Genomic DNA, 22,322 nt, shown 5'->3' with positions numbered 1-22,322 from the left:
TTGATTGAATTTGTCAGCCCTAATTGAAAAATACTGCTATTTAATGTCTGCATTGCAGTTGCAGATCAGGCCGCCTTTAATGAGATCGTGTCCCAGTGACCCTGAGGAGGAGGAGGAGGAGGAGGAAGAGGAGGAGGGGGGGTATCCATGCATGCCCTTGACTCAGCCCAGAAAGGGGAGGTGGTGGTGGGGGTCCACTGGGAGATCCACTCAGGGTCAGAGGTCGCCCGCGTCCTCTCTGGCTTCAGCAGCGCCGGTGGCATCGACGAGCTTCGTATTAATTGATGAGGAAGCCATTACAGGATTCATTAAAATGGAGTTTGATGCCGATGCGGGAGCAAATATTGTGATTTAAAGCTCGGCTGTGCAGTTTTGCGGGAGATGAATCGCAGGATAATCACCCACAAATGCCGACGTCTTCAAAACCTCATCATGACTCACAAACACACGAGCAGGAGGACGACGGGAGGCTTCAGCTGCAGGGACACACTAGAAATCAGTTGTTGATTCAATTATGAAGCTGAATTTATCAAAACAGGTTTGTAACTCTCTCTCTCATCCTCTCCTCCTCCTGATGATAGAAAGTCAAGTGAACTGTTGAAGTCCACAGAACAGTTCTGGAGCTGGGGCTCGGTGCTAACGCTTTTAGCTTAGCAGCTACAGTGAAAATTAAATCTTTAAGAGTGTAAATAACGTCTTTTTAATCAAAAACTTTGTCCTGAAGCTCAGGACTCATAGTTTTCTGATGAAGAGCAAATATAACAACTTCTGTCTTTAGTTGTCGTGTTAGCATACTTAATAGTTAACATGCTGTTAGCATGCTTAAATGCTAAACTAAAAGCAGTAACATCCTAAATATTATACCTGCTAAATATTAGCATATTAGCATTTAGCTAAAGCACCCCATGACTCATAGTGTTGTTAGCATGTTTTATAACTGTTACATCAGTCTTTAGCTCAAGCATTAGCATTCTTTAGCATCAGTTCAAAGAATAGCATGCTAAACGATAAACTAAGAGGGTGAACAAGCTAAACATCAGTGTGTTAGCATTTAGCTCTGGCACCATTGTGAGTCAGACACATAGTATTAGCATGATATGTACATGCTTCCAAAACATGCTAACAGAAGTCTGGTATATCTGTATAACTTTACCTGCAGCATTAGCATACTCATTAGTCAACGTTAACATGCTAACAGGCTAAACTAGGAAGGCTAACAAGGACCTCAGGGCTTCTGCAGACTTTTTCATTCAGGTTGCTCTTCACGTTTGTGCAGAACGTGCCTTAGAAAAGTCATGTTTTAAAGATTTCTTCAGTCTTACAGTAACACAGTGACGTCGTCTGTACGTCCATGCTATGCAATGCTAACAGGAAGTGCTAACAGCTAATTCAGCAAAGGTTTAATGGAGCTTATGAGAATTGTTTGTTTTAAATAAATTCTCCATTTACTTCATTTGCTGTTGTGTGTCGACAAAGATAAACTGTCATTTTTGTTTTATGTTAAAAAGTTTTCATTCATAAAATTCTGTGATGATTTTCAGAATAAGAGCGCTGAAACTCAGTTTGAGGTAAAAATATTACTTTTTGAAAAAAGTATTTGGGGATTTAAGAGCAGCTGGCAGTTGTGTAGATCACACACACACACACACACACACACACACACACACACACGCGCACACACACGCACACACACACACACACACACACACACACACACACACACACACACACAGAATGTATACAGCTTATTATTTACCATGATGTGTTTTCATATCCTTAAATGGCCCTTGGTAGCAATTTGTGTAATTGGCATTCATCCAGGAGACCAAAGGCGAGCCATCACATCACCCACAGCCGACCAATCAGGAGCCAGAGCGAGGCGAGGGGGCGGGGCTCGCCTGGAGAAGGCAGCGCAATTAAACAGAGAGGAGCGCAATTTAAATCCAAAACGGCTCCGGACGCGCTGAGAGGCGGAAACACACACCGACACACACTCAGGCTCAGCCAGGCTCAGCGAGGCTCAGCGGGCGAGTGCAGGAGAAGTGTCCGCTGCCGAGGGACCGCAGTCCGGACAGGTTGGAGCGGAGCGCACGGTGCGTCAGGAGCAGTGTCCATGTGTGCGCGGGGGACTCGCAGCTGAGCGGTCCGATGGAATGGTTCTGTTTACTCGGATTATCGTCGCTCTGAACTCGCTCTCCCCGCCGCGGCTCCTCCGGGGCTCCGTCCTCCCTCCGCGGCCGCCCACAGCGCTCCTTCTCCGGTCTTCATATGAGCGCAGCGTTCGCTCCGTCCTTCATGGTGATGCAGCGGCCACTCGGAAGCACCACCGCCTTCAGCATTGACTCTCTGATCGGGGGGCCCCCGCAGCCCAGCCCGGGACACTTCGTCTACACCGGCTACCCGATGTTCATGCCGTACCGGTCGGTGGTGCTGCAGCCGCCCCCGCCGCCGCCGCCGGCCCTGCAGCAGGCGCTCCCCGCCGGACACCACCCGCACCCGCAGATGCCCAGCCTGCAGAGCGGCTTCTGCTCCAGCCTGGCACAGGGCCTGACGCAGGGCATGGCGCTCACCTCCACGCTCATGGCGTCGCTGCCCGGCGGCTTCTCCCCGTCCCAGCAGCACCAGGAGGCGGCCCGGAAGTTCGGCTCGCAGGCGCTGCACGCCGTGTTCGACAAAACTCAGGAGCTGCGGCTGGACGCGGAGGACGGGAAGAGCTTCCTGCAGGGGAAGGAGTCCGCGGGGCTGCCGGCCTTCCACGACACGGACACGGCGGTGCAGACCTCCACAGGTAGGTCCGGACCACCGGGGCCCGTCTGACACCTCAGAACCAGGCTCAGAATCAGCCCACACAACTTCTGTTCGTCACATTTTTTATTGGAGAAGTTAAAATTAAAACACGAGAATCTTTTCTGATTTATTGGATTGAACTTTTTTAAATAATCAGCGACAGAATTTTGTTCTTAATTAAAACAAAAACGCGTTTAATTAATTTAAGAAGAAATCAAAACATTAAAAATGAAAACGAACAAATTAAATGTTTCTCAGATTTAAATTTAATCGGATGTTGTTTTTTGTTTTTTGTTTTTATCTTTGAGGCCTCGAGACAGAAAATAAACTGCAGAGAATAAAAAACTTTAACAACTTTAATCAGGAATATTTCTTTAAATCCAGAAACCTTCAGATTTTATTTTGTCTTGTAGAAATAAAACATTTTCCGTCCCGCTGAGTTTTTATTTCTTCTGCTTGGATCTGAAGAGTTTCAGTAACAGAAACACTCGCAGAGACGCTCCGCGCGTAATTACGCGTGAAAACCGGAGCGCGTGTTTTCTGATCCAAACACTGATGATGGAGATTGACACGAGCACCTCCTCCTGCACCTCCTCCTGCACCTCCTCCTGCACCTCCACAGATGTGCAGCAGTTCGGGTTCCGCTCACGAACACAGTCCAGATCATGTTCTGATTTTAAGTCTCGTGTTTTCTGTCCAGTTCATCTTTATTTATTTATTTCATCTATAAATCTGTTCACTCAGTTTCAGATCAATAAATCAGTCACAGTTTTATTATTTTTCTTTGGTCGTAAATCAGATTTAACGGACAGTTTTAATATTTAATCTTTAGAATTAAAAACTAAATTAATATGACGTGTTTAAATGTTGAAGCTCGTTTTAAAATATATATTTGGATGTTTTTTGTAAATAAGAATAAAACGTTGAATCGTTCAGACTCGTGAACTTTGTGTTTGTGTTGTTTGATAACGTGTTCTGGTTCTGGTTCTGGTTCTGATGATGACTCCTCTCCTCCTCCTCACAGTCAGAGCTCACAGTAAAGACGAGTCCAAGGAGGACGACTGCGGCCGGAAGGACGAGAGCTTCTCCATGGACTCCGACCTGGACTACAGCTCGGACGACAACCTCACGTCCATGTGCCACAAGGAGGACGCGGACGGCGGCGGAGGAGGTCTGGACGACGGCCCGCACATGCACGGTTCCGGCGGCGGCGGGTCCGGGGCGGGAGGCGGCGGCGGCGGGAAGAACCGGCGGCGGCGGACGGCGTTCACCAGCGAGCAGCTGCTGGAGCTGGAGAAGGAGTTCCACTGCAAGAAGTACCTGTCGCTCACCGAGCGCTCGCAGATCGCGCATGCGCTCAAGCTGAGCGAGGTGCAGGTGAAGATCTGGTTCCAGAACCGGCGCGCCAAGTGGAAACGGGTCAAAGCCGGAAACGTCAACAACAAATCCGGGGAGCCGTCCCGGAACCCCAAAATAGTCGTTCCCATCCCGGTGCACGTGAGCCGCTTCGCAATAAGGAGTCAGCACCAGCAGATGGAGCAGGCCAGACCGTAGAAGAAGAAGAGACTTCCGGAGAGCCGCCGAGCAAGGCAGCGAGGCTCGTGTCGAGGGTTCGGTTCTGATTCTGAGCGACATGTAGATTAAATCACACGAATCAGATTTAAAGATACTTCCGGATGATTTGACTTCTGACGTCAACGTTTAAATTAATTTAAATTAAACTGAACAGATAATGTGACGTCACCGACAGCTGAAGGAACCAGAATCTGACCCGGTTCCTCCGAAGAGAAACAGTTAGAACAATATTTGATTTCCGTGTTGTAATAAAAACTGGATTTTAAAATGAAGCTGCTGAAATTTAATTTCATCTGTTCAGTGAATTCATTTAGAAAAACGTCTCAGACTCAAACAGAAATCAGAGAGTTGATTTTAAACACGGACGATTTTTAAAAGTCTCATTAACAAAAGTTTTAATTACACTTTTCACCCTGATGACGTCAGTGAGAGGAAACTGCAGCGGCAAGATTTTAAATTTCGCCTTTTTTCAAACGGAGTCTGGTTTTAATTCCCGAAAGACTTTTTTTTTTAAAAATGACAGATGAGTTCAGACGTCATCAATATATTGATTACAGGTAATTAAAACAAATAAATTAACACACATGAAACCTCGACACGAGACTCAGCGGCGCGTGAAGCTGCGGGACGAACCGCAAATCTGATCTGATCTGGAGCGACACCAAATACTGTGCGTGAAGAAGAAGAGGAGGAGGAGGAGGACACGAGCTGACACCTCTCCTGTAAATACACACGCGGGACCAAACTGCGGACATCAGCGTGATGACGTGTGCGCGTGATTTTAACATGTTGTTCTTTGGTTTCTTCTTCTTCTTCTTCTTCTTCTTCTCTGTTTCTGCTCCGCTCTCACGTCATTTCTCCTCTTTTGGACAAAACGGACGCTGCTAATTTATTTATATAAAAATGTGCAAAAGTAAGAAACATTCCCCGAAGTATGGAGGTAAAAAAGAAAAGAAAAGAAAGATATGAGTGTGAATTAAACGATGACACGTGCCCAGATGTTCACAGCTGCTCTGTCTTCCTCATTTATTTATTTCAGCTCAAAGTGTTTAAATCTTTAATAAAACACTTCTTCTCACTTTGGATTATGTTTAATAAAATATAAACAGTTAGATTTGTGCTCACACTACGTGATTTCATAAATAAAAGCCCGCATTCCTTTGATTTTATTCTGAAGGCCTGATGCGTTCAAGGCCACAAATCGATTATAACTCCATCAGACAAATTAATAAAAAGTGTTTTTTAAATGAGCGTCAGCAGAATCTGCTGTTGGGGATCTAACATGTTAAATAATCTGACTTTATAATTTAAGGAAATTTAAGTTTAAAAACCGGAAATCAAGAGAATGTTTCTGCTTCGTGTTTGTCTGTCAGCCGTGTGTCAATAAAGTTTAACACAAAACAAACAAACAAAAAAAACCAGGAAAACAGATTGTAATACTTTTAAGCTTTAAATGTTTAAATTAACGCATTAATTTGAGATTTCTGTTAACTTCCGGTTAAATTAGAGACATTAAACTACATTTAATATGATTAATTGAATATTTAACTTAAGTTCAGTGAAAACAAACCAAACGTTTCATCTGTTCAACATTAAAAACAACAATGAATTTGAATAATATTAAAAACGAGACATAAATACCTGTTTAGCTTCCAGGCAGCTAGCATGTTGCTCCTTCCGGTCATCAGCTAACGGCCACAACAGAAGCTAATTATTAGCATTAATTAGCTGATTATAACCAGCCTGTGTGTGTGCGGATCCATTCGGCCTCTTTTCTCATCAGGAACAAAATGGCGGCAGATATCTATCTGCTCTCCTCACGGACGTGACGTCAGCAGGTCAGCAACACCTGCGTGTCCTCAACAGGTGAAGCTTCAGTGGAGCGTCATCCTGAAACAAAAGGCCTCAAAATGTCCAGGCAGGAAATAAAAATAAAACATTCAGAAACAGCTGATAATAATCAATTAATCGTTTGGTTAATTTAAAACAGCCAATTAAAATGATCCAGTGTAACTTTCCTCTTTTTAATAAAACATAATTTAACATCTGAAGCTCGTTACATCTTATTATTGGGCTTTTTAAATTTAAAACAATAATCAATAAATTGTAAAATCAATCGATAGTGAAAAAATCCACTGCTATTATTATTATTATTATTATTATTATTATATGACAGGAGGAAGCAGACAACCTTTTTAAATGTCGACTTTTCTAAATGGAGTTCTGACTGGAAATTAAAGAAGAGACACTTTACAGAAACTGAGTGGGTGCCCAGGTGCATTATGGGACATGTAGGATTTGTTGTTTTTTGGACCATTTTTACAAAGAGACATTTGTCTAAAAACTGTCTCAGAAAAAAACAACAAAAAAACAAAAAACAAAAAAACAACAGAATTACTGTTATTGTTTTTTTGTTGTCTGAACTCTGGCGATCTTAAACGCTGCAGTTTCTAAATGAACCCTGGCACAGAGTTTATCTGCTGTCCATCTTCACATCGTTATTATTTTTTCAGCCAATAAAAATCAGTTTTGTGTCACAAAAATCTAAATGCAGGGATTTGCCCTGATCGGACCTGGTGGTTCCGTCTGTGACTCTAATGAGTTTTGTTGTAATCAAGCCGGGCCGTCGTGGTCGGCTGATGAACGAGGCCCGAGGGGATCGGCCTCCTCCGCGTCCCCCCGTCAGATCATCTCCTGCTGATTAATCCTGACGGAGTGTGTCGCCGTCTTCTTCTTCTGTGGTGTCAGAATTTCAGTCCGTTTAAACTGGACTGGATTCGACTCTTTATGGTGAAATGTTCCTTTAACGCAGCTGCGAGAAACAGTCAGAAACAACTCTGTCTTCACGACTGAATAGAGGGACGACACCGTTTATACTGTTCCACTGTGTTTACCTGTGGTGGACCCCGCCACCTACTGAAAACAAATGACCTCATTAATACTGTAAATATTTGAATTTCTTCCCCCAAAAAACTGCAGCGTGCTCCTTTAAAAGAACAGCTCACGACGAGGTGTTTTAATCACTTCAGTGTTTTTTACCTTCAGACACTTTTATAAAATCTCCTCCTCCTTCACTTTTGTTACAATAAACACAAACATAAATGTTTAAAATGTGTGATTTTTCAAATGGAGTTTTGAATGAGAGAATTTTCTCCATTTGAAAAATCAGACATTTTAAACATTTGTGTTTATTCTGACAAAACTATAAAATTCTGTTATTTCTAAAACAGCGGTGACCTTGAGGTGGAATTTAATAATTTTCATGATTAAAAATATAATTAGTTTATGCATTAAATTTAAGGAAACACGTTGAAACATCTTTAACACAGTTTTACTCCCGTCCAGATTAACAGCAGAGATGTGGAGGAACTTCCTGCGTTGACTGAAGCGGCTCCATCTGCTGCCGCTGGACACACACACACACACACGCACACACACCCACACTCTCTTCCTGTTAAACACGGGGCTAAAGAGGGATTAGCAGGGTATTATCTCATTACCAGACAACAGCAAACACCACACACACCGTCACACATACTGAACACACACACACACACACACACACACACACACACACACACACACACACACACACACACACACACACACACATCAGAGTCATTGACAACATAAAAAGAAGAAACTCTTTGAAAATGTTCTCCACCGCCCAAAAATTAACCAAAAATTAAACAGACTTTGGTTCAGAAGTTCTACAAAAACTGTAATTTTTAAAACTCCATCTTTGGGGGAAAAAGAGAAATAAAAAACTGAATTCAGACTTTAAATGTTTTCAGGATTAATTAATCGACCACAACGAAGACAAAGATCAACGAGCAGGAACACGTGAGGTTATATTAAGAAGCATTATTCTCGTCTTTATTGAAAGAGACACATTACAGTAGAAGACTCTGTATTAAGTAAAACTTTTCAACAACGGTACTGTACAGCCAACAGAAGGTCAATAACAATAATAATAATAATAATAATAATAATTAGAAGAACAATGACAATAAGGACAATAATGTGTCAGGATGATAAATCATAAGAGAGGTCAGAGAAAAATATACAGAAACGCAGGTTTGACGGGGGGCGGAGTCTCCCTCACAGGGTGCGTTCATAAATAAAGTATTGGACGGCCCAGGTGGGCGGGGCTTAAAGGTAAAGGCTACAAGAGGAAACACAACCAGACAAACCAAACGGTGATCATACTGAGTCGTTTTCTTCTTTGTTTTGTTGTTTGAGGTCTATGTACAGATGAGCGGTTACCTTGTTGTCTATCAAAGCAGGGCGGTTTAAATACAAGCAGGCAGCTTCACTTGTTTAGTTTGTTAGCTTGTCGTATCTGTGCTAACACCATTAGAAAACAAATTGCACCATGCTAATACCTGTTTGCTAACAGATGGCTAGCGACAATAAGAGCTCGCAGGATGTTTCTAGTGTTTTTCTTTACCTTCATTTTTTAGCTTCATGTCGAGAAGCACGCTCATAAAACCTGACGGCAGAGTAGTGAGGTTGAAAATAACGATGCTAATTTATTAGCTTCAGTGACTGATGAATCAGCAGTTTGTGAATATTGATACTACCGAGCTTCTTAACGAAAACAAAATAAAACTGTTGTGAAAAGACTCAGCAGGGAAATAAACATGCGTTTTCTGTTAGCCGAGGTTAGCTAACTAAGCTAAGCTAGTTGCGGCTGTAGCTTCACAGGATGTCGATTCTCTAAAAGAAAAAAAAAAATTCATTGAAGAAACAAAAGAGCATTTAGATTGAAGTATTTATAGTGACTCCATGATGATGCCACGCTAGGTTGTTTGATGCTATCTGCGTTTCGCTTCAAGGATGGATGACTCAGCAGTTTCTGTGGCCATTTTAGATACATGTTCTCTGCTTCAGTAAGATTAAATAAACTTTGGATTCCAGATTGGTTTCAAGTCTCACAATTTACTGACTCAGCAGTTTGTCAGCAGGAAAATTTAGCAAAAGCACAGCCATGTTTACACCTTGTTCTCCGTTAGCTGCGTTTAGCTAGTTCCTCACTAACGCTAACTTGAATTTACTAGGCTCAAACAATGCTGCTATGCTAAGGTGCTCACTGCTAGCTTGAAAAATAAATGTTTCCTGTTCCCATTAACTCAAATAATCTTTGGAGACATTTTCCAATTTTTTACGCAACGTGTAGTCTCTGAATAAAAACACGCTGCTAGCTTGCTCACTGCTAACTGTTAGCGTGAGATGATTCTGGTGCCTACAAACATTTAGGAGAAGATTCAAATGAGCTTTTTCTTCTTTAAGCTTTAAATAAACTGACTGTTGATTCCCCAGGTATTCTGTATTAAAGTGTTCTTTCAAAATAAGAGCACACATAAGTTTGGAGGAAGCCACCACCGCTTAGAGAAACAAGCTAATGACAGTTTTTGCCAATAGAAGACGAACAAAAGAAGCTGTAGTGGACAGAGTTCAGACGGACAATCAGATTTAGTGCATTTCTGTCATAAATAAAAAGACGCATTTGCTCTGAGGGACGAGTCGGATATAAAAACATAAAATAAAGTTGTTGCGGTCAAACTCATACGTTTAGTCTTTACGGGAGATCAATCGCCATCTTTAAGACGACTGGTGGCACGAACAGGACGAAGGTCGGACGACTTCAGGAACGTCAAGGCGTGTTAAAGAAAACAAAAAGGCAGAAAGAGGAAAATGTTTTTTCATACATTTCTACAAACAGTGTGTTTGTGGTTCTGGGGAAGTCGGCGACCGTGATCGACGTGTTCACCAGTATTGCTTTTATACACAGTCGGGCTGAGAGCTGCGACTCGACCGCTCAGTGCGTCTGAGGACGAAACAGCAAAGAGACGAGCGCCTGATCAGCGAGCGTTCAGTCCACATGGTTCACATCCAGCTACCAAAAGAAATCAATGCTCAGTCAATTCTACAAGGACGTCACCGGGCCGAGACCAGAGGTCCAAAACCTGTTAGTCCAGAGACGAGACCAGCGGTCCAAGTTCAGACCGAGTCCAGGAGAGACTTGTGAGGCAGCAGTATGAAGAAGACCGTTGTGGTTTAACTGGTCCTGATTTGCTTTTCAGAACACTTTAACTGGACTCAGTCTTGATGCATCTATGAAGCTGCTCAGAACCAAGTGGCTCGGACAAACTCGACCAAATCTAGACTTGGTCTTTGCTCAAACTTGTTTGGATTTGGACTCTTGACTTCAGTCTTGACCCGTTGTTTAACCTGCTCAGGTTCAGATCCGTCTCAGATTGATGTGGTCTTGACTGAAACGTCTCTGAATAACGATCCAGTCCTTGATCAGAACTGGTACTTGATCTTGACTCGTTCTCGAAGCTGCTCGGACTTGAAAAGGCCTCAGAATATCACACTGAAGTGGTTTATCGAGACTTGACCACTTGGTCTTGACTCACACATCTGAAATTGGACTCGGTCTCGACTCGTTCGGCTTGACAGTTCGAGCAGCATAAAGACCTCCAGGTTGGGATCGACTGGTTCGGACACCTGGTTGGACTTCCTGCATGGACGGATCAGCGCCACGCTGATGCTGATGGTTTTCTCTCCACACAAACAAACGTCAGAATAAATCTACTTCCACTCTGCGACCCGACATACCGGCAAACATTAAGTACTTCCTGTGTTCTCTACTTTACACGAAGGTGACGGAGAAAGAGGAGATTATTTACAACGAGGAGGTTTCAAGACCAGAGACGAGGAAGAAGCCCTTCTTTGTGATTCGCTGAGCAGATCGGGGAGACTGTCTGATTGGACGGGACAGACGGGAGACGACAGCGGGTTCTGGAGGGAACGTGACACGGTGACGTGTACGTGGGTTCATGTCGTGGTTCTGGTGGAAGAAGTGAGTTTTAGAAGAAGAAGAAGAAGAAGAAGAAGAAGAAGAAGAAGAAGATGAAGAAGAAGAAGATAATTCCCTTTTCGCTCCGTGTGGCTGTTAGCTGCTTCCTTGTCTTTTCCATTTTTTTTTTACACATTAAAAACAGTTAAATTCACTTCAGGGACGGTTTAAATTATGATCTTTTCACCAGGACGGGTTTCAGATTTCAGTCCAGTCAGCTCAGACTTTTCTTCTGTCATAAAAACCTTTAAAATCCAAACAAAGTCGGTGCTGTGGCTGCAACATCATGAATTATGAATAAAACCTGTCTGGATGTTTCGGGTCAGAAGTCCAGAATCTGGTTCCAGTCGTTGTCGTATGTGTTCATTTGCTTGATTTCTTCGTCTTCTAAAACCGAACATCTGTCGGTTTTGGGTCGATCGTACTTGTGGACGCCGCCGGAGTTTCTGTGTTTGATACTTTACGGCCTGTGAATCGAGAGAATAATCCAACAGGTTCTGGTTCTGTTGGATTCTGAGCTGAGCGAAGTGAAAACAGATGCGACCCGACTCCTGGTGGAAGGATTCTCTGGGAAAAGACGAAGATGGGTCGCTGACGGTCGACAGTCTCCGGTCCCTGAGCCTGACAAGAGCTTCTGTACATTAACGACTTTTTACACCCGCAAAAACAAACAAATATAAAAACTTCCCCGTGTTGACGTGTTTCGAACGATTGGTCCAGCAATGCACATCAGATACAATATACACAATCCAGGAAACCAAGAGGCCTTAAATTAAAATAAAAAACCAAAAAGAAGCAGAAAGTGTCTAGGACATGCGATCTATCACACTCGTGTTTTACCACTAAGATCTGATATTATCTTTTACATCGAGATATTTTCACATTAAAAAAACGTGTAAAGGCGAAAGAGTTCACAGAATCGTAACGTAAAGGTGAAACACTGACGCTGCAGGCGGAGTCCGCCACCTGGGCTCCGCCTCCTTCCATGTCTCCGTCTCACAGTTTTGCTCGTGACGTGTTGACGATATGTTTTGGCGAGACAGACCTCCGGAGATTCTGATTGGCTGTTGGGGCGCGTAGTGTTAAATTACAGCGGATGAGGTATGATGTCACTCGAGCGTCAGACTGGCCGTCATTGGCTGTCGTAAGTCACGTGTTTCCCAAAATGCTCTGATGAAGGCTGACTACGTTTCCCACCGCGGTTCCTCCTGTGGACGCAGCGCCGCCGCCGCCGAGCCGCCATCAGTCTCAATCAGTCTCAACGAGCCGGCGGCAGCGGTGGTCGTCAAGGTGATAGGGGCGGGGCTTAGAGTCACAACAGGTAGTGGTTCCCAAAATAAACGATCAGGATTCTCCCGGATGGGGTCACGGAGTCCTCGTCATATGAGCGCGGCGCTCCCGGCGCTGCTGCAGCTGTTGTTGCGGTTGGTGTTGCGGCGCGACAGGTTGGGCGTGGCCATGAGCGGGTAGCGCTCGTCAGGGCAGCCGTACTGAGCCAGCGTGTCCACGCACTCCTGACTGTTGGCCTGCCGAGCGTACGCCATCGCACTGTTGCCGTGTGCGTCCCTCGCCATCAGATCCACGCCGTACTGAGAGAGAGAGAGAGAGAGAGAGATCGCCCAATCAGAGAGCTTCATGGCTGTAAACTGAACAACACAACTTCAATAAATTCAGTTCCTGACATTTGATTTCTTTCTTTAAACGTCTTCAAGGAACTTTTAGTTTAATACGACGTCTCTGATGAGACGATAAAAGAATCAGTCTGACGAGCGGCGAGCTTCTTACCCAGATCAGCAGCTGCGTGATGACCACGTTGCCCTTGCGGCTGGCGAGGTGCAGCGCGTTGCGTCCGTCTCCCTCGCCGCAGGTCTCGTTGACCTGCTGTCGGCCTCCGTGTGCGAGCAGCAGCACGACGAGCCGCAGGTCCTCCTCGGCCGTCGCCCTCAGCAGCTGCTGGCCCAGCGACAGGTCGGCGCCGGGCAGCGACGCCACGAACAGACGCTGCTCGTACTTCGCCCGGATCCAGCGCTCTCTCTCCTCCCTGACGGGCGACACGGGACGCACTGTTAGAGCTCTGACAGGAAGCTGCTCGCCAAAATAAAACGGTCTGACCCAGAGATGCAACTTCAGGCTTTTATTGTGTTTATTAGCTGAAACTATCAATTAACAGGATAATGATCGACACGACAGATTTCTTTGATTAAAGAATGACAGAAACAAACAAACAAGTAAAGCCAATAACAACAACAACTTTATGGATTTGCTGCTTTTCTTTGTCGTATTTCTTTAAGAAGTGAAGATCTTTCGGGTTTTTATCGAACAAATCAAGACATCTGATGGCAGTTTTCAACATTTCGGTTACATTTTATAAATCAAACAAAAAATTGACAATAAAATATACAATCATTAGTTGAACGTGACCTCATATAATCCAGGAAAATTTCCCAGAAACTAAGATGAGAAACAAACTCTCAGGTTGTAGCTTTGGACTCAAATCTTCTTCTACGTTTTATTTCACGTTCAAGTCAAGAGAAAAAGTCCTCGACTGTGAGTTCAGCGGCTGAATGCGTGATGAGTGTGAAATAAGACACGGAGGGACGGACCGGACCGGACCGGCCGACGGGACGACACATTGTTCACCAATCGAGTGTCATGAACTGCTGATGTGTCTAATCCACAGCGCTCAGAGCTCTAATCTGCACACAAATCCCTCCATGTAAACATCGGCTCATTCAGCCCGCTGGGATTAGTCCGGTCGGGGGAGGAGGCCCGGGGGAGATATTGAGCTGTCCCCCCTCCCTCCTCCTCCTCCTCCTCCTCCTCACACAACAGAAGCTTCACAGGTTCATACTGAGACTCACACCAAGGTATCAGATAAACGTGGAGCCGGTTCTGTGTTAACTGATTACAGAACACTTCAGAGGAACTGAGTCCAGCACTCTAACAGGACAAAATCAGGGTGATTTGTGAAAAAGTGCCCAGAAGTCAAACTCGAGTAAAAAGTCTTCAATTCATTTTCATTTAAAAATGTGACGCTGCATGTGATCTGTAAAGTAACTAGTAACTAAAGTAATCATGTACATGCAGACAGTTGGGCCGGTGAGGTGCATGATGGGAAACGAAACTGTGGGAAAAGAGGATGAGACGAAAAATAGAAAGAGAATAAGAATCAGTGTTGTGTCGGTGTGAGAACCTGGACGAATCTCATTAACTCTCTTCCTGGAGACCAGTGTGTGTGTGTGTGTGTGTGTGTGTGTGTGTGTGTGTGTGTGTGGTGGGTGGGGGTGACACCAGCTAGCATCACGGAATGTCCCGGGGGCTTCTCCTTCCTGCCCCGGCCCAGAGAGAGAGTGGGGAGGCTGGGCACGAGACTACGGCCGACAGCCCCCGGACAAAGACTGGAGGTGTCACGGAGTGTGTGTCTGTTTGTGTGAGTGTGTGTGTGTGTGTGTGTGTGTGCTCTCAGCGGGGCTCTGGCCTTCTGTCCTCCAGAGGACGGAGAGGAAATGTGAGGCCACTGGACCCAGGAAACGCATGCCTTCCCCCGCCGCTGGAGTTGCTAAGGGCCTGGATCTCAGCGAGTGTGTGTCTGTCTGTGTGTGTTTGTTTGTGTCTGTGTGTGTGTGTGAGCCCTCGAACAGGACACTGACAGTGTGTGTGTTTGTCAGTTTTGTATGAAGCGACTTTATGAAACAACGTCAGCGTCAGACCGACATGCTGCTGACATGTAGTGAGACCATCGTGTGTGTTTGGTGAACAGTTGTGTGACTGGTTGTGTGTTTGGTGTTTGTTTTGTGTATCAGTGCTGTGTTTTCGGTTGTGTGTTTGGTTAGTTTCGTTGTTGTTGTTTGTGTTTTTGTTTGGTTGTGTGTTGCACTGTGTTGTGGTGTGTGTGTGTGCTTATTGTGTGTTGTGTGGTGTGTGTCTGTGTGTGTGTTGTGGTAAACATCATCACGAGCTAATGAGTCCTGAAAACACACATCTCTGGACAGTGGAGAGGCTAATTGCACTAATTAACCACACGGACTGTGTGTGTGTGTGTGTGTGTGACAGTATGTGTTAGCATGTGTCTACTGAACGCACACACTCATATTGTGTGTTAATCTGTGTGTGTGTGTGTGTGTGTGTGTGTGTGTGTGTGTCCCTTTTCACATCCCATTAGACGCAGCGCTGTGCTCCAGCACCAAGGCATGCTGGGTAGATAATTAAACATGAGTCCCGGTGAGATGGTTTATGACAGGGACACACACACACACACACACACACACACACACACACACACACACACACACACACACACACACACAGCAGATATGTCAACAGGAGCCCAGAGGGGTTAGGATGTGTGTGTGTGTGTGTGTGTGTGTGTGTGTGACCTCGTCCTGATCAGCTGATCTCAGACTTCGTCTCTGCTGTGAGAATTAAAACGTTTCTCTCTCGGAGCTTCGAGAACATTCAAATGATGATTTCATGTTTTCTTTGGACTGTTGTTGAATGTTTTCGCTCTGACTTGTGTTTGAATACAGGAGACGCTGAAACATCAGAACCAGAACCTTTGTTGTGGGTCTGAGAACGGTCAGGTGTAGAAGGCAGGACTGTTGGTGGAGGTATACTCTCTACGGAGCGCCACTCTAGTTCTTCTTGTCATCAGCATCATTGTTCTGCTCTCTGCTGGGTCACAACAAACACACAGGATGGCGAGCGGGTCCGTTGATTGACAGCTTCATCAGCCGCGGCGTCGTGGTGTCAGGTCGCGGTCGCCGTTGGAAACGTCGGGGCGGGAATGTGATTCTGTTTGGGGGTCAGTCAGGGACCCACACCGGGCCCCCGGGCCCACTGCAGGACTCTGATATCCTGCCTGTTGTTTGAGCTCAGGAGACCCTGCACTGTGTGTGTGTGTGTGTGTGTGTGTGCGTGTGTTCTCCATGAGCGGCTGCTTTGTTCGGCCGTGTTTACACACAGTTTCCTGTTCATCCAAAGCCAGAGGGTGTTCGGCCTGAACCGACCCACTGACCGGTGCTGGACGACCCACCAGCTGCTTCCCGTGTGTGTGTGTGTGTGTGTGCGTGTGTGTGTTTAAGGGGGTCATCTGTCCACGACCCCAGAACCGAGCTCGGACAGCGAGCTGAGAGCCGACACACACACACACACACCCTGATAATCACACCAGGCTAATTAGCATAATTACCTCCAAACAAGACCAGCAGAGACACAAGTCAGCGCTCCGGGTCGGTTCTGGTCCAAAAAACTAAATTATGTCTCCTTCAGGTTAAAGACGAAGCTTCTTCTCAGGGCAGGAAATGTGACCCTTTCAAAATAAAATCAAGAGCGCTGATGTGAGGAAAGTGAAAGATAAGAAGAAGAGTGAAAAGGATTCAGTGTTTGAGATCAGCTGACTGAGCGAGATGTACAAGCCGACACACTGCTGCTACAGCCCGCCATTAATTACAGTGTGGAGGGTGGGTGTGTGTGTGTGTGTGTGTGTGTGTGTGTGTGTGTGTGTGAGGTAATGAGCGGTAGGAAACAGGGTTAAGAGTGACACGGTGTCAGTGGCTCCTCTTCTGGCCTAATTAGCCCTCTAATTAATAGATTAATAGATAGTTAGACAGAGCGTGGATAAGAGCAGCAGCTAACTGCCCGAGCTAATGTGCGTTTGAGATGAATCGCCGTCACCTGGACGGATTCTAACCAGGTGAGCAGCAGAATGTGGCTCCAAAATCATCTGGAAAACCTGCATGACTTGTTTTTAGTTCAATCGTACAGCGGGAAAGGAAAGACAAAAGGAAAGAAGAGGAGAAGAGGCTGAAATCAATTAGCCTTTCCTAGCAGGTCGTTAGCTGCCCTTGGATAGGCACAGATAATTAAAGGGAGGGTGGAGGGGTGAGAAAGGTCTGGGGGCGGCTGGGAGGGGGGAGAAATCAGCCATGAGACTCAACGAGACGGAGACGGAGGGGTTAAACCGGACAGTGATTAAAAGAACAAAAAAAAGGGGGAGAGAGACGATGCAAATGAGCAGAGAAGGTAGAGAAACAGGCCGAGGAGAAGTGAACCTGATCTGAGGTCTGAGACGCCTCAGCGACGCCACGCAGACAGGAAGTGGAAGAGGGGGGGAGGGGGGAGGAGGAGGGGGGAGGGGGGAGAGAGAGAGAGGGAGAGAGGGGGAGGAGAGAGGAGGAGGGGGGGGGAGAGGAGGGGGGGAGAGAGAGGAGGGGGGGAGAGAGAGGAGGGGGGGGAGAGGGAGAGAGGGAGAGAGAGAGAGGAGGGGGGGAGAGAGGAGGGGGGGGGAGGAGGGGGGGGAGAGAGGAGGGGGAGGAGAGAGAGGGGGGGGGGGAGGGAGAGAGGGAGAGGAGGGGGGGAGAGAGGAGGGGGGGGAGGCGGCAGGAACACCCACGCTAATCTAAAATCTTAAACTTTATGATCAATTAGGGAACCAGAGATAAGAGGTCACATTCAGATAATTGAACTGATAATTAACTGTCTACATGTGGCATCAGGAGTCCTGCGGGTCCGGACTCGTTCCCCCGGGACCGACTGATTCACATTATGTTGTCATGATCGGGGCAGGACGGCAGAACCACCAGAATACAACAGAGAGTCCAGAGTCTGTCAGCGTGTGTTCGGACATAACAACAGAATCTCTGATCAGGTGGACACGATCAGAACAGGCCCGGATCCAGAACCAACTCCAGACCTCCATGTCATTATATCCTCTATATTCTCCACTTCTGTATGAAATGTTCCAACGATTTCACTTTCTGTTTCCATCACACCTGAAGAACCAGAACAGACAGCAGACAACATTAATCTGCCGACTGGGTCGGACAGCTCTGAGAACCAGATGTAGAACTTCTCCAGCATGAGGTGTAAGACACCGTCTGATCTGAAGCAGCAGCAGCGGTTCTGACCCGGACAGCTCGGCCTCGTGGTCGAGGAACATTTCCTGCTAGATTATCTGGATGCAGATGAGCGAGCGGCACCACGGGCCGGAACCACCAGGACCTCATGTGAACACGTGAGGCTTTACAGCACAGCACATGTTTCACATGTTTATGTTCATGTGACTTTACACAGACATGAGGTTTCTTTAAAATGTGGGTGAACCTGCTACAAACAGTTCACCTTCTGTTTTATTCATTTCTGGTTCGTCAAACCTGGACGGGTCGTTTGGTTTGAACGGATCCAGGAATCATTTTCTCTGCTTCTCAGGGAATAATGTAACTCTGTGAGGGATACATGTTTTATTCTATGTTGGATAAGTCTGATTAAACTGAAGGCGTCTGTTGACCGAGCCTCAAACAAACATCCTCCTCTTCAGTCTGAGCTAAAGACACTCAGAGGACGATGGAGTGAAGACACATCGTTTCCTCTTCAGCTCGTTTCGGAGCCGTAAACGTCGAGTTCACGGACGTCTCAGACACACAAGGCTTCGTCAGTGAAGTGTCTCTTTGTGGCTGAAGGTTTTAAATGTTTACCAGCCGGCCGCGGCTCGCTGTGAACCCATTCAATCCAAACACATTACCCACAAACGCGAGGAGAACTCTGCCGTCGAGTTTTATTCCTCCCCCCTTTCTCCCTTTTCTTTATTGTATGAGCAATTTGCCGAGTGAGCCAATTAGCCGAAGGGTGAGGAGGGTGAGGAGGGTGAGGAGGGTGAGGGGGACTCGTACCGTCGGCGTGCAGATTCATTTCTGCTCCAGGAGCCGACTCCCCCGCTGGCTTAACGGCGGGGCGGCAGCAGAGCGAGGCCGGCGAGCGGGAGAGGACGGAGGACGGAGTCACGCATGTAGAGAGCGTTATTTATTTCTTCATTATTAAAATAAGGGCGGGGAGGTTAATCTGATGACTCAGGCATAAAGAATGTGCATTTAGTTTGTGCTTTTAGCCCGCATTAGCATAACCTCTCCGCGATGACAAACGATGAATGGCCCGGTGATTGGCTCGTGTCAGCCGGCTTAATGTCAATAGTAAATTGGAGGGCTTGTTAGGCGAGCTGGGGGACGCGGTTACAGGCAGCGGCGAGCAGTCATGTACAAAATAATGTCTATTAGGACTAATTTAATCAAGGCCTCCCTTTTACAGATGAATTAGAATGTAGGGGCCAATTATTTTTCAACGTTTGCGCTGCCGCTGCCTGTCAGGAGGCTCTGCTGTGTGTGTGTGTGTGTGTGTGTGTGTGTGTGTGTGTGTGTGTGCTGTTTAAAATGCAGGCCGTGGGGCCGGCTCATATCAGCAGGGGCTGCAGATAATGGCGGAGAGATGATGGCAGGCGGGATCGGCTAGTTAACCGACGCAGATGAAACGGAGCTCGGCCCGACCCAATGTGCACACACCGGATCACAGCAGGCAACACACACACACACACACACACACACACACACACACACACACACACACACACACGGGGGAGAAGACACTCATGGGAAATTCGTGGTATTTATTCCGATAAATGACGATGATGTGGGTGAAGTTAACGTTTCGTGATAACGTCATGAGGTCGTTTCTGTCAGTGAAAATGAGATTTTTCTTTCTGGCTTCAGATCTGAGATCTGTGAAAAAGATGGCGTCACTAAAAAGAAGTTAACGGGTCACGAGCCTTTTTAGACAAATATCAGCTGTAAACATCGACCACAGTTTAAATGATATGAAGTCGTTCAAATAATCTAGATAATATATTAACTGTATGAGCGACAGCAACAAAACTGCAAAAATATTAGACCAGAGTCGTCCTAAAAACATTTAATTTATTCTTATTTATTCAGAATTATAACTTTGATTCCAGAAGTGTTTTGTAGTATGTTGAAGAAATACACTTGTCATAGTTGGTGAAACAGAACGGCTCAATCACCTCATAACTCATATATAATACTACAAAAATACAAGAGAATAATATAGATTTTTCTCTTTTATCTCCTTGATTATTGTGAGACGATCTATCGGTGTGATTTGCTTTTGAAAAGACAAACACGACGGTAAAGTTTAATCTAAATATTTGGTTAAACCTTAAAAACAAAACGTGTTGCTGTCAGTAGAATCGGAGTATTGGGATGAATTGTGGGAAGGACGGCGGCTCGCGGAGGGTGAATGTGACGCGGCGTGAACACACGAGCGACTGTAATTAACAGCGATGAACCTCCTGCATCACTTTCTGTCACTAACGACGTTTCCTCCTCTGATGTGGCATGTGTCCGTCTCAAATCACACCAGTCCAATCTGTGTTATGATCACAGAACCACGAGGGGTGTGTGTGTGTGTGTGTGTGTGTGTGTGTGAGGCTGATATGAGTTTGGGTTTTATGGGGTGCGATGACGGCTGCCCCTCCCTCCCCCCCCACCATTGCCTCTGACCCTGGGGGGCAATTATCTTGTGATGTGGGCCCCTTGCCCGCCTCCTTTCCCCCGGTCGCCCCATCTGGTCCCCTGAGCCCAATCCGGCTGCCGTGTCGGGGCAGCCGCCGCACCTGCACCCCGGCCCAGATTAAAAGCCGCCGGTCTAATTTTAAATCTGTTAGCGCTGGCCTTTTCTTAGGGGGGAACAAGACTAATCTGTTCCCATAAAGGACCCTTATTTTTCCCTCTCCTGGCTCCCAGCGCCGACAGACCTGCTGCTGAATTATTACTGGCCGAGCATTCGTCATGTGGGGCCCGCTGTTAAGTGTGTGGTGGCGAGGCGGCGGCGGCGCTGTGACTCGTAGCCCTGCACGCTCATCCTTTAGCCGCCATGATTCCCGCTCATTTGTCTGCTGTCTAATTAAGGCGTAGTGCCGCGGCAGCAGCGTCTCTCGACCTCCTCCTATTGTTCACGCTGATCGCTGAAGATCCCTGCGAAGGTCGACGACTCTGCAGCGAGTTTTCAGAGACAACACGAGACTCAAACTGCAGCCTGACAGTCAAACTGAAGCGTCTTTTCATTTTAGCTTCATTATTCAGTCTCACAGTGTGATTTTATTGGGGGTTCACTTGGCTTTAAGCATCAGCAGTGACAGACGAATACATCCGGTTGAGATGGATGATTGTTGTCCAGTACTGATGTTTGGGTTTGTTGTCACAATAACAGCTGTGAATTATTGACATCTGGACAGAAATCGTTGCAACTGGTGTTGAGGAAAATGTATAAATTTCATTTTGTATCTTGTCTTTTAGGGCGTTATTAGAATAAAGTCTTGTTCCCGCTCCTGGAATAACAACCGTGTCCCTCTGCAACACTGAAAGACAACTACTCAGTACCACTTTCCTGAACTCTCCTGTGTTTGCTGTCTGCTGGTTTTGGAAGGACTTGATGGTTTTGGGTTCATGATCTCCAGCCCAGCAGAGAAACAGTGAACAACACAGCTGTGTGTGTGTGTGTGTGTACACACACCGGCAGGACGCTGACCCTCCGCGACAGACTGCCAAAGGTCAGTCGTTGGCAGGAGAGGGTGGGAGTCCGAGGACACAGGAGGCCCAGAGGACGGAGGCGCATGACCGCCAACCACCTCCTCAGTCCGGTGGCCAGGAGGCCGGATTAGCAGCGCTGTCACTTGCTGTCTGCTCAGGCCTGCTAACACGTTGCGTCAAACACAGGCTGAGCAGGCCTTGGGTGCTGGTGTTGAAGCGCCACTCGACAGATAATTAAAACAATGAGCTGCGGCGCCAAGAACTAAAGAGCGAGGGTGCTGCAGCAGAGCTGGACGAGCCGGCGAGCCCCTGTGGGTGCTCCACGACGGGCAGCGCGCCCAAACTTAGCAGCCCCTTCAGCGGTGGCATCAGCTGGGGCGCGGCACCGGGCGACCGAGCCAGCTGAGGTGATGACGGCTGACCGCAGGCAGCCAGAGGTTAATGGGAACGTTTAGAGGATGGCTGAGTCTTTTTGTGGTTTAGACCAGGAAGAAAAAACACTTCTAACAGGATCCCTCTGGCACAGCAGAGCTGGCAAGGTTGGTGTTCATCCACACTATGACCACACTCCCTGCTCTCGCTGTCCCCCGTCGCCACCACTGCAAGGGACGCTTGTCAACAAGTATCTCCCTTCATAATGAAGCATTGTGGTGCTGAGCAGGCGTGGCAAGACGTTGTGTTCGCAGCGATGAGCTGCAGCCCTAAAACGATTAGCAGCGACA

The 22,322-nt window shown here is 46.6% G+C and overlaps 2 protein-coding genes across 6 annotated transcripts in view; one reads left to right on the top strand and one right to left on the bottom strand.

Annotated features, from left to right (window-relative positions):
- The first annotated feature begins 247 nt into the window (after positions 1–247).
- Positions 248–5,440, top strand: gbx2 (gastrulation brain homeobox 2). The gene is made up of 3 exons (XM_037091106.1): positions 248–538; positions 1,822–2,788; positions 3,812–5,440. The coding sequence occupies exons 2-3, from the start codon at positions 2,269–2,271 to the stop codon at positions 4,339–4,341; spliced, it is 1,050 nt and encodes a 349-aa protein (XP_036947001.1). The 5' UTR covers positions 248–538; positions 1,822–2,268; the 3' UTR covers positions 4,342–5,440.
- Positions 5,441–8,211: 2,771 nt separating this feature from the next.
- agap1 (ArfGAP with GTPase domain, ankyrin repeat and PH domain 1) overlaps positions 8,212–22,322 on the bottom strand; it is a 119,890-nt gene continuing 105,779 nt past the window's right edge. For all 5 annotated transcript variants that reach the window (XM_037091009.1, XM_037091010.1, XM_037091006.1 and 2 more), the window contains 2 exons: positions 13,013–13,268; positions 8,212–12,816 (listed from right to left, as the gene is read on the bottom strand). In XM_037091009.1, the coding sequence (XP_036946904.1) occupies positions 12,607–12,816; positions 13,013–13,268 (466 nt within the window). In that variant the 3' untranslated portion in view covers positions 8,212–12,606. The remainder of the gene's footprint in view (positions 12,817–13,012; positions 13,269–22,322) is intronic.

The sequence above is a fragment of the Acanthopagrus latus genome, chromosome 24, assembly GCF_904848185.1.
Source record: "Acanthopagrus latus isolate v.2019 chromosome 24, fAcaLat1.1, whole genome shotgun sequence".
NCBI lineage: Eukaryota > Metazoa > Chordata > Actinopteri > Spariformes > Sparidae > Acanthopagrus > Acanthopagrus latus.
The sequence above is the reverse complement of the archived record's forward strand: the minus strand, read 5'-3'. Positions and strand labels throughout refer to the sequence as shown.

Excerpts from the sequence above, each read along its gene's own strand:
- gbx2 (XM_037091106.1), top strand. The coding sequence starts at position 2,269 with ATGAGCGCAGCGTTCGCTCCGTCCTTCATGGTGATGCAGCGGCCACTC. Across the intron at positions 2,789-3,811 it reads GGCGGTGCAGACCTCCACAG|TCAGAGCTCACAGTAAAGAC; the intron begins GTAGGTCCGGAC and ends TCCTCCTCACAG.